This window comes from Cervus elaphus, chromosome 1 (assembly GCF_910594005.1).
Source record: "Cervus elaphus chromosome 1, mCerEla1.1, whole genome shotgun sequence".
Lineage (NCBI taxonomy): Eukaryota > Metazoa > Chordata > Mammalia > Artiodactyla > Cervidae > Cervus > Cervus elaphus.
This window is the reverse complement of record NC_057815.1, coordinates 89120978-89133621: the sequence shown is the minus strand read 5'-3', so window position 1 is coordinate 89133621 and position 12644 is coordinate 89120978. Positions and strand designations below refer to the sequence as shown.

At 42.2% G+C, this 12644-nt stretch overlaps 1 protein-coding gene across 7 annotated transcripts in view; it reads left to right on the top strand.

Annotated features, from left to right (window-relative positions):
- Window positions 1-12644, top strand: part of AMBRA1 (autophagy and beclin 1 regulator 1) — a 166135-nt gene that overhangs the window by 72800 nt on the left and 80691 nt on the right. For all 7 annotated transcript variants that reach the window (XM_043910712.1, XM_043910679.1, XM_043910688.1 and 4 more), the window contains 2 exons: window positions 4088-4168; window positions 4844-4944. In XM_043910712.1, the coding sequence (XP_043766647.1) occupies window positions 4088-4168; window positions 4844-4944 (182 nt within the window). The remainder of the gene's footprint in view (window positions 1-4087; window positions 4169-4843; window positions 4945-12644) is intronic.

Sequence of the window (12644 nt, the reverse complement as noted above, 5' to 3'; positions counted from 1 at the left end):
TGAATTTGGTACTCGTCTTAGATGCTTAATTGTTTGATGGGTGTTTTTTTCCTTATAAAATGTTTTATGAGAAAGTCTGATTTTTTTTTTTTCCTCTCTCCTTCCCAAATACCCCTCTGAGAGTTAATCAGAGATGCACAGAGTTCAACAGCTGGGAAAGCCATTAATAACTCAGCCAGCTTCTGTCCCGCTGGCTTAAAGGCAGCTTCTGACTGATGAAATTGATGAGGATTTCTCAGGTGTTTCCCTGAAAAGGATTCTGGTGAGAAAGAGTCCTCCAGTGGTAGAGGAGCAGTGCCAGCGTGTTTGCATACTCGGGTCTTCACTGTGTTTGTGTTTTTAAGTCCCTCCCCACCCCCTTGAAAAGGGCATGGTCTGTGTTACATTGTTGTCCTTATTCTTCTTGCTTAGTTGCCAAGTCATGTCCCACTGTGTTGCGACCCCATAGACTAGTCCATCCACCAAGCTCCTCTGTCCATGGAATTCTGTAGACAAGAATACTGGACTGGGTTGCCATTTCCTTCTCCAGGGGATCTTCCTGACCCAGGGATTGAACCCGCATCTTCTGCACGGGCAGGCGAATTCTGAGCCACCAGGGAAGCCCTTGTGTTGTGTTATGTTGGTCTCCAGTATGTAGCACCCTCCATCATTCCTGTGTGAACTGCCTCTGGGTACCTTTCACCCTCTGCTCATCGGGCAAACATTTTCTAACCTTCAGTCTCGGCCTAAATTTGCCTCCTTCGTCTCGTGGAGCCTTGCTCCGTGTTGATCTTGTATCAGCACTGAAGTGAGTGGCAGAGTCTGTGTAGTTTTCTAAATTGAACGTGTTAAGTTTTTTTTTTTTATTTCTTTGTCCGTTCTTAACACTCTTACCACTCCTCCCCTCTCCCCTCACTTCTGTGCACCCCCTCCGCCGAGCCTTTGCAGATATCCTTTACATTGAAATATGGTCCCCCATCTCAGCTCCTTATTTTGAACTTTCTCTCCTTTCTAGACGATGGGAGAACTAGCAGCCAGAGTCATGAGTTGCTGTCTTCCCCTCTCGCTTATTGGAGCCACGCCTTTAGTCAGGGATTTTTGTGTGCCAGCAGGAAAACCTGGGTCTTTTGCCCTGTTTGTGCTTAACTTGTCCGCTGGTTGGGCCTTCTGGCCTGTGCCACCTTGCTCATTTATGTTTTCAAGTTTTTTCCAGTCACGAAATGTTTGAGTTATTACTGTTACAGGCTATTTTCTCCCAGATGCCTTTGGTTTTTTTTTTTTTCCTATAGGCAGCATCTCGTTTGTGTGTTCACCACGGTCCACTTTTCCAAATCAGTCTGTGAGTTCTGTTATTTCTGCTTCTTTGTTAGTGTGCCCAACAATTTGAATTTGAAGTCTTCTCTACATTTTACTGAAATGCTGTTTAACTCCGACTTCCCTATCATTAATCAAAATGTTAGATGCATCTCCAGTCACTTAATATATTGCCTCTTTTGTGGTTCCTAATGTAACAGTCTGAGACTGCTTGTGTCTGAGCCAGCTGATTTTCCTGTATATGTATCTTATTTTCCTCTCTCTCTCTCTCTCTATATATATATATAAAAAGGGAGATTGTTATGATATGTTACTCAGAGTTTACCGGAAGATATAGCTATATATAGATACATCTGTATATATCTTCCAGTAATCTCTAAGTAACATAAAGCCATTATCTCTGACCATGTTTTGTCCTCCTTCCTCCCTTCTTTTTTTAAATGGGAGGAGAAACTGAATCAGAAGGAAGTTAATTATTTGTGGGTTTTAATAACAATGAAAAGAGCCATAGGAAGTATGTCCCAGGAGCCCAGATTCTCTCCCAGCCGTGGTGTCTGTCCACTTCTCTGAGTTACCTTCCTATGTCCTGTCACCCAGCTCTGTGTCATGTTTGGGTTCTGGCAACTGCTGTTTAGTACTGTCTCCTGTGGGCTTCCCGGTGGGTCAGTGGTGAAGAATCTGCCTGCCAGTGCAGGAGATGCAGGTTCCACCCCCGGGTCAGGAAGTTCCCTTGAAGAAGGGACTGGCTACCCGCTCCAGTATTCGTGCCTGGGAAATCCCACCGAGGAGCCTGGCAGGCGCTATGGTCCATCAGGTCGCAAAAGAGTCAGACATGACTTAGCGACTAAGCAACAACAACTGTCTCCTGCTCTGCCCCCGCTCCCCTTTCCTGCTCTCCAAGTCTGTTCATGCCAGAGAGAGTGCTGTTTATTGTCCAGAGGGAGAGGGCTCTTTGGCCCTTGTTCAGAAGTAAATTGTCAGCTCCGCATTGTGATTCTGGGAAGGCCAGCTCTCTCTCATAGCTGTAGAATAAAGTAATTGGATTTGTCCCATGATGCTGCTTTCTGTAACTTAATTTTCGACTGTTTTGAGGCCTAGGACCCTTTTTCCCCCCTCAGAACCCTTTTTAACTTCAAAATATTTTCTAACTCCTCTCATGATAATTAGTTGCACTTTTAGTGCCCATTGATAAGTAGAATATATGAAGAGCTGTCATGAATTCACTTGTACTTTTAACTGAATTTGTACTTTGATCACAACTTGAATCTACATATTGAAAAATAATAATATACTTAATTTGGGAGCTGCCTTTTTTTGTTTGATGATCAGCTACTCCTTGTAATAATTTGGTGGGTTGCAGACTGCAGAGTTGCAACCCCAGAGTTGCAGTCTACTGGTCAGGAACTTCTGATCTCATTCTTTATAATCCCCTTTTCACTTTCCATATGGTCTTGTCTTTCTTTCCTTGCATCTCCCTTTAGCTGTAGAGTTTCAAGTCAAAGAAATTTGCTATGTTAAAGAAAACAGAGATATGCTGTCTCTTCTGGGAAGATAAAAACCAAGTACTGACTTTTAATGGATCAACTTCCAATATCCCTGATATTGATTTGTCTCTAAATGCTCAGCATCCAATTCCACCAAGATATAAAAAATTTCCTAGGCTTTCATTTCTGGTTTGTAAGGCTCTTAGTAGTGCCCTTGAAAGCCAAAGTGTTGTCTTTGATTCCAGGGCCAGTTTGAAGATTATCTCATTAAGTTGAAGATAATCCAAAGGAAGAATTTAGAAAATATCCCAAATCAAACTCTCAAGAGGTTCATTTATTTTGTAGAGTTGGTTGAGCAGTTAATTAACTGCTCTGTCCAGCCAGTGCCCTTTGGCTTATTGTTCCTTTCATGCATTGGAAGCTAAGCCACGTGAAGGCTCTGTCTTCTCTTCTCTTGTAGGAAGCAGTGAAGTGTAGTGAAAAGAGCCCGGGCTTTAGAGTCAGACGGATCTTCCTTGAATCTTATCTCAACCACTTACTAGTTGTATGACCTTGGGCATTTGTCTCTCTGGTCCTTAGTCCCTTATCTGTAAAACACATCTAATGATACTTAATGGAAAGATTAAATGAGATAACGTATTAATTAATAACCTTTGTATTAGGACTTGGTGGCTATTTAATAATGGTGGTTATTACTGTTATTCTAAAGCAAACACTAAACAGTTTTTCTTTTTACTAAAATGACCTAGATTGCATTGTCTGATCATCTTCATCATTGTTAATTTTTCAGTCTCTAAAAGAAAGGACTGCCTAGTCTTTTTCTTGTGTTGTTTTTCTTTCACATATCAATGATTTTTCCATACCAAGGACCTAAGGCGATGTATTTAAAGACAATCAGTTGTTGAATGAAATTCTCAGGAGAATTTTCTTTCCTTCATGGATCCTCTAAAGCCAAAGTTTCTCTTATCTTTCGATCTAGAAAAAAAAGTTTACATGTATCCATTCTAAATCCCTTTAGAAGATCCAACCTTGGTTTCAGTTTCAGATGCTGCAGAGACCACATTAACTCAAGAAAAATCTTCCTTCTTACTGAACTGTTAGTAAATGCTCATAAATTTTTTAATCGAGGTTCTCCAGAAATGCAGTATATGAATGTGCCACTCAAGTTAGTAAGCAACCGGGATGACTGCTTTCTCCGGGGCCTTCACCTGAGGGTAGGACTTGAGTTTGGGACATGTCTTGTCTTTGGGGCTGGTGTCTGATTCTGCTTTAGTGACTCTCTCACGTGCAGCCTTTTTCTTTTTCTCCAGGGACAATGGTGACAGATCCCGGCACCGAGCTCCACGCAACGCCCGGATGTCTGCACCTTCGCTTGGACGCTTTGTCCCAAGGTGAGAACCGGGTAGTCAGCTCTTAGAGGAGGCTTTTCTAAGGAAGCCTTTGCAAGAGACTGGGATTTTTAAACCTACTTCCTGATCTCGATTGTCCATATCTGGAATTATGTCCTAGGGAGCCTACAGTCAAGCGCTGCCACCTAAAAACTTCCCAGGAGATGATTAACCACAACGAAAAGGCATAGAAAAGTGGCGTTTGGAGCATCCTGTTCAAGAATAGGAGGCCCCCCCCCCACCAAAAAAAAAACCCCGGGAAACCTTAGAAGCACGATCAGGAAGAAGATAGATGTGTGTGAAGGGATGTGTCCTAGAAATTTCACTCTGCTCTAGGTTTCTGTGGATTCCTAGGCTTAGTGGAGCCCTTAACTTTTTTTTTTTTTTTTGTAGATTATACAGTATTTTTTTTTTCATTTATTTTTATTAGTTGGAGGCTAATTACTTTACAATATTGTGGTGGGTTTTGTCATACACTGACATGAATCAGCCAGGGAGAGATCCACCCTCCCACCTCCCTCTCTACCTGTTCCCTCTGGGTCTTCCCAGTGCACCAGGCCCAAGCACTTGTCTCATGCATCCAACCTGTGAGCCCTTATCTTTGATTGAGGGTTGGTAGATGGTGTATCTCCTTTGTGTTAAGATAGTAGGCTTTTAACACGCAATTCCTTCTTACAGGCGTTTCTTGCTGCCTGAGTATTTGCCTTATGCTGGGATTTTTCATGAACGTGGACAGCCTGGCTTGGCTACTCACTCTTCTGTTAACAGGGTCCTGGCAGGTAAGGAGGAGTTGTTTCTTCGTCTTTTGAAATTTTAAAAGAAGAAGGAGTCAAGGAGAGCGTTCCCTTTCTTTACCTGCATTGTTACGATGGCATCTCGGCATCTGGCGGAAAGTCTCATACTCAGATGCCTTCAGAGCAGGAAGCTACTGATTCAGGGAAGCTGCTGCTTTTTGTCCATCCCCTCTTCCTTCAGACATCTTTTTTTTTTTTTTGTTTAAACCGTTTGTTTCTTAATCCAGCAAATAGACTTTTTTTTTTTTTTTGACTTTTTTAAATGGAATGATAAAGGTGCCTTGCTCGTGTTTTATTGGCAAGGAACTCGTGAGCCAGATCCTGTGATTTAATTAGGAGCTGAGGGCACACCTCTCCGACCCTTGTCTGCTGCCAGCACATGGAGTCCCCAGGCCCTGTGGAGTCTTCAGAGGAAGCAAAGAGACCCCTGGAAGAGCTGGCTTAAAAATTTCCACAGAACAGAAAGTGGGCTGGACAGGCCAGCCGAGGCAGTTATATGGTGGTTGAATAGCAGCAACCAGTGTTTGGGGCCTGAGATGTACGACATGACTGGGCTGAGACACAGGGGGTACTGCTGCTTCTGGGCAGTCTCTGGAGAAGGAGACAAAGCAGATGCATTTTTTTTTTTTTCCTGACAAAAGGTTTTTCTCTTTCCTCTCCTTCTCCCCCTGCTCACCTTCCACTGCCAACTTGTAAATTTATGTACGTGAAGGCATTAAAACCTATAAAAATCAAGCCACATCTTGGTGTATCTTTAATAAGCATCTTCATTTAAAAAATTCAAATGACAATATGTTTTGGAAAATCTGGGCCATGTGGTGGTTCCAGGTAGAGAGGGATCTGTGTGAGGCGGTGGCGCCGTGGAGCTGCAGGAAGGTGATTCTGACCGAGCTGTGGTGATAGCTGGTGGGTGGGCCGTGGGACCTGGAGTCCTTTAGGTAGTGGTATTCTTGAGCTGGCACCAAGGCCGAGAGAGCACCAGGGCTTCACAGGCCCAGGCTTGGTGGGCGAGCAGACTGCCCCATGGTGTCCTGACCGCCTCCACCCAGGAGGGTTGTGGCCCTCACTGGTGAGCAGACCCTGCGGCTCTGTGCCTCTTCTTGCTGGGCATTTCTGTGTGGTGTGGCTGATGGCACGTGGAAGGTCCTCACTAGCAGATGGCCACTTGCTGCCAGACAGTACCACAGAGCTCCCCTCCACCCTCCTTGTTCAGACTTCTGCCTCCACCAGCCACTCTTGCTCCCCTACTGCTGGGAAGTCTGTTTCCTTGGCATTTCGTTTTTGGTTTGTTGTTTTTCTTTTGGAACAGCTCTATGTTTTTTTTTTTGTCTCTAATAACTCTTGACCTCCATTTCTTCTCCTCTTCTTTATGTCCAGAGGTCTGACCCCAAATGGCTCCCTTTCACTTACGGGTAGTTTTGAATATAGGGGTTATATTCCAGCAGGCAGTTGTTGACAAGTATGAAATCTATTGAGAAAACTTCTCTAACAGAAGCTGCAAAGTACCCTAAGGATAAAGAAATAGAGACTCTCGGAGAAGTTCACTCTTGAGTTAGATTAGTGGATGGTTTCCATTCACATTTAAGCTCATTTCTTTCATTTTCTCAAGATAGCAGTTAGAAAGCGTCCACTAGTCTTTTTAATTTCGTTATTGTTGATTTTACAGCATTGTGTTAATTTCTACAGCACAGCTGCATGACTCAGTTATACACATAGGTGTATATCATGTGTGTATTTTTATTGTAGTTTATCCCAGCATATTGAATATAGTTCCCCATTCTATACAATAGGACCTTGTTGTTTATCCACCCTGTGTATAATAGTCTGCATCTATCCTACCGGTTTTTTTTTTTTTAATTGGAAGATAATTGCTTTACCATATTATGTTGGTTTCTGCCATACATCAGCAGGAATCAGCCATAAGTATACATATGTCCCCTCCCCCTTGAACCTCCCTTGCACCTCCCACCACATCCTACCCCTCCCTCTACATTGTCACAAAAGAACCGGATTTGAGCTGTCTGCGTCATGCAGCAAATTCCCACTGGCTCTCTGTTTTACGTGTGGTAATGTTTCTGTTTCAGCGCTGCTCTCCCAGTTCGTCCCATCCTCTCCTTCCCTTGCCGTGTCCACTGGTCCGTTCACTATGTCTGCGTTTCCACTGCTTGCATGCAAATAGGTTCATCCATACCATCTTTCTAGATTCCCTATATATATGTGTGTTAATATACATTTGTGTTTCTCTTTCCATCGGGCCTTTCTTAAACGCCCTCATGATTTGTAGATATTTGGATGTCCCTCCAGATTCTGTGACAGTTGTGCTTCTCTTTTCCTTCTCTTGAGAAAAGCTCCAATAATAATAATAATAGCAACAAGAAAAGCTTAACATTGATTATTTGCTGTGTGCTGGAGAGCGTTTTAAGTGCTCTTCCTTGTCTTATTTCATCTCTTTCTCACAGTAATCCTGTGAGGTGGGTGCTGTTATCTAATTAACAGTGGTAGAAGCTGAAGCCCAGGAGGCTAACTTGCCCAGGGTGATGGAGCTAGAAGTAAAGGAGCCAGAACTGAACCAGGCAGTGGGCCTTGAGTTTCCTAGTCTGCCTGTCTCCCCACAGCTATTTTTAAGTGCGAAGCATCAAAATAGCATTCTTCTTGCAGGTCCTTAATCTCGAAGAGGGAAAGAGGTCCCAGGGAACTTGGCTGATCTTCAGGGGGTTTTCCTGTTTGTTTTGACGCCTCCGTTTTAGGTGGGTTCTGGACACGGCTTTCTATGGCCTGGTGCTGCTTGCCCAGGAAACCTTGTTGTGTAACAACCCTCCCTGGGGCCCTCACCCTCCTGGACACAGGTGCTTCGCTTTCTATTAAACTCACCTGTGATCATACAATAGAGCTGCTGTAACAATGGCTTTCAAAGTGAAGACAAATCAGCGTTCTAGCAGGAAGCACTCTTGAGTTTTCCTGGAAAGGCGCTTTTCCCAGATATGATTGGAATGAGGTTGTGATGGTCTCAGAACAGTTACATTCAGAGGGGTTTGTTCCGTACCTGTGTGCCAGGCAGTGTTGTGGGCTACCAGAGTGAACAAGACAGAATAAGATCAGTGAATAAGATCCCTACATTTCTGTAGCTCAGAGTCTATGTGGTTGGCCATGCCTTAATCATGCTTTTTGGTTCTTAGCTCCAAACATAAGGCAAAACCCTTTGTATGGCGAGTGGCTGTTTGTAGGGGTGAAGCATGGAAATGTAGCAGATCTGCAGGGACAGAGCATATTCCACACACCTGCAGTTTTCGGAGACATGATCAGTGGCAAATGAGTTTTCAATGGACCCTAGCCAAAACCATTCAGAATCATCAGCAAAAATGGATTTGCAGAAAATTAAGATCCATTCTGCCCACTTCCTCCCACAAGAGCCTGAAAGCAGTAATATAAAACAGAAGCTGCTACAGAGAAGTGTTTTGCTAGTCTGTTAATCTTCATCTCTTCCGCCTTATCTTGTTGCCTTCCCCACAATTCTGTAGGTTCCTGGTGGCTGCCAGTCACCCGTCAACCCACACCAAGCCCCTTCTTCAGCAACACAAATCCTAAACCTGTACTTAAAGAGATATAACTACATTTAAAACTGCAACTGCAGCTTTGACGGGTATATTTTTGGGGAAACCTGCAAAAGTCTGGGGAACTCCCTCTGCTGATCTTTTAGAAGACAACTCTATATCTGCGTAGTAACAGCAGTCCATAACAGAGAAGGAAATGAAGTTAATGACTGCCCACTATGGGCCAGGTACAGCCCAAAGTGGTTTCCTATACATTATCTCCTTAAATGGTTCTGACAACCCTCTGAAGTAGATGGTGTGTTTTCCATTCTGCAGGGGAGAAAGCTGAGGCTCAGAGAAGTAAATGTCACATGCCCAAGTCTGTCTGCTTTACTCATAATAACTCTGTCCTGTTCAAGTAGGGAGTATCTGCCAAAAGGTTCTTCAGCCTGTAATATTTTTCTGCATGCTTGAGGCCCTGCATTTGACATCTTCCTGGTAATTACTGGAAGGAAAACTTCTGAGGGATGGGGACCTGGGTAATGCAGGGTATTAGTTATCTGTTCTGCCTAATCTTTTTGACTTTCATCCTAATGAGCATCTGCTCCCAGCAGATGTCAGCCTGATGTATTTAATTTAGTATTTTGATTAAAATCAATGGGAAGTGTCAGGGATTTTTTTTTTTTTCCTAGCCACAGGTCACTGGGGCCTGGTTGAGTGTCATGGGCTAGAGATGGCCTTGTGCCCAGTCATCCTAATTTCTCTTAGGATTTCTTCTTTGAGCCATTAGATTAGAAGTGTGTTCTTCAATTTTCACAAATTTCTTTTTGTTGTTGCTTTCTTATTTAATTTCACTGTGATCTAAGAACGTGCTTTGTATTATTTCAGTTACTTTAAATTTATTGAAACTTGTTTTATGGATTAGCATATGGTCTATTCTGGAGAATGTTACCTGTGTGCATGGGAAAACTGTGTGTTCTTCTGTCGCTTTGTGGGAGGTTCTATAGATGACAGGGAGGTCTGCTTGGCTGACAGTGTTCTTCAAGTTTTGTGTGCCCTTGCTGATTTTCTGTCCAGTTGTTCTACCCGTCATTAAGAGCAGAATATTGAAATTTTTACTCATTATTCCTGAATTGTATACTTCGCCCTTCAATTTTGTCAGTTGTTGCCTCAAATATTCTGGGACCTTGTTATTAGGTACATATATGTTTGTAATTGTTTCGCCTTCCTCATGAAGCAACTTTTTCATTATAAAATGTCCCTCTGCTGGAGAAGGAAATGGCAACCCACTCTGGTACTGTTGCCTGTAGAATCCTATGGACAGAGGAGTCCGGCAGACTATTTTAAGACTTTAATCTAAAGATTCAATCCACCACATACTATATGGACAGATATAGTGTATATAAATTTTAGGACTATAAAAAAAAAATGTTCCTCTGTTCATGTAGGGACATGTTGTCTTTTTTTTTTTTTTTTCTGGTATAGATGATATATACAACATTAACTAAGTTTCAAGTATACAAGATAGTGATTCACAATTTTTAAAGGTTATATTCTCTAGTGATATTGTCTTTAGTCTAGTTTTCCTTGTATCAGTATAGCTACTCCAGCTCTTTTATGGATTGTTGATTACATAATATATCTTTTCCCATCCTTTTACTTTAAACCTATTTATATCTGAGAATCTAAAGTATGTCTCCTATAGAAACCATGCAGTTGGATCTTATTTTTTATCTAGCCTGACAGTCTTTGCCTTTTGATTAGGTTGTTTAGTCCATTCACGTTTAATGTTATTGGTGTAGTTAGATTTTGCCTGCCATTTTGCTGCTTGTTTTCTGTCTTTCTGATGACTTTTTTTTATTACTCTGTTTCTCCTTTACTGACTTCTTTTGTATTGAGTGGATAGCTTCTAACGTGCTATTTTAATTCCTTTCTTGATTTTAAACTATATCAGGATCTACTTCAGACTTACACAAACTTAATTCTGGTAAAATATAGAAACCTTGTTCCATTATAGCTACATTCTTATGCCCCTCCTTTATGCTATTATTGCTTATATATATTATGTCTATATATGTTGTAAAACCAATGGTACAGTGTTATAACTATTGCTATAGTTGTTATAACTATTGTTATCATTTTAACTATTATTTTATGTTATCTCATGTTCCAGGCATCCTTCTGTTTATTGTGTGTTGTGGGTACAACTGAGATACATCTTTTACAAGAATTTACTTTTCTTTTCTTGTTAACTTTATTTTTGGTTATTTTCTGCCTCTCTCATCTTTTTTAGAAAACACTGGTTTGAAAACACAGGTCCACTTTCCTAGATATTTCCCACTTTCCTGGTATGTTAGGATATTACTTTTAGGAGCCCTGTCTTGTCTAGTTTGGCCAACTAAGTGGATATCTGGGTGGTTGGCTGTGCCGACATTTAAAAAATAGTTTAATTTCTCAACTTGATATCATAGTTGCCTAGTACAACAGCTTAATTACTATATACCATATCTTCACTTGAATTGGCAAATCTGGGGAAGATTAAAAGTAGTGAATATAGTTGAAGGCTATCATGGTACACTTACATGAGTATGAACAGAAATGAAGGATCATTCTGGTATTAGACCCTTTATCTGCTTGGCTGGTCCATTCTCCATGTTCTTGACCTTTCCAGTAGCCAGGCTGATTAAGTGAGTGGCACATTCCAGCTCAACATCAATTAAGATAGCTGTTTGTAAATCCCAGATAAATGGACAATTAGTGGTGGTGGTACTAGCTAGGACTGCTTTAATAATTAACCCAATTACCTTTCATTCTGCTCCAGTGATGAAAGTAAAGGCGATAAGGGGCTGGCTTGGTTGCCTGGGAAACGGAGAAATAAAAGCAGCACTCCTCCCAGAGAACCCAGCTTTCACAGATGCCTTTCAGCACCAAGGGCCTTGTACTTATTTGGCTTCCATCAGTCACTGAGCATCCATGCTGTCTCTACCCCAGCCTTTTATTGCATCTCCTTTATCCACTAGTGAGATGTGTGCTCGTCAAGAACATAGGTTCTGGTTTCTAAGCTGAACTGTCTGTTGCTTCTTCAGGCTTTTCTAGAGGAAAATATCAGCGCTTGTCAATGAACTTTTCTCTTCCTTTTATAATGTGTGACTGAGTTTTTCTGTGCCTCCATCTCTCTCTGCCCTGGGAAATTTCCTCTTGATCGCCCCCCGCTGACGCTTTACACCTGTGCTCTGTCCGTACACTGTCACTTTGAGATGTACATACCACTTTCTAAAAGCTTAGCATTTTCCAGAGCACTTTGAGTCTTTTAAAAGATTTTAATGGTTCTGCCCTTACAGAGTTTACTGTCTGGCCAGGGAGTAGCCTGGTTTTCTATATTGTTATTGTTTGTGTGGGTTTTTGGGGGGGGGGGGGGGGGGGGGCTGTATTAAAAATTTAATAATTCCCCTGAGACTTTTAACTGCCAATCCTGATAGACTCTGTGTGTGTGTGTGTGTGTGTGTGTGTGTGTGTGCGTGTGTGTGTGTGTGTGTGTGTAACTCAAACCTGCCTGGGCTTGAACCAGGAATTTATGAGTTTTGATGGAGTTTGAGGTAACTGGGAGTGTGTCCCCATTTCTCTTTTGCATGGGTCTGTGAGCCTGAGGGGAGCTTGGGAGTGACAGCTGCTACTTGCCTTGTAGGGTTGGCCTGAGAGGCAGTAGAGCAAAACATTCAAGAGTTTGGGCTCCGGAGCGAGACTGTCTAGGTTCAGATACTCATGCTGCTGCTTTCTCGCAGTGTAATCTTGGTTCATTTAATCTTTTCTTGGGACTCAGTTTCTTCATCTGTAAAATGGGCAGAAGAATAGTATTTCGCTCAGAGAATTGTTTTGAGGATTAAATAAGCTAATATAAGCACTTAGCATGTTTGGGTTTTTTTTTGGCACACAGTAAGTGTTCAGTAGACTTCAGCTTTTGTCATTAGGATTTTGACTGTAAGACTTTGGGGCCAGCATTGAGTTAGAGCTGTGCTAGTCTCCTCACTGATTATAACCTTGCTGATCTCACTGTTCTTCTGTCTTCCTCAACAGTGCACTTCCTGGGTCCCAGGCAGCGCTTTCTCCCCTTTGCTATGGTCAGTGAGTTGAAAAAACTGGGAACTTGTGCTCTAA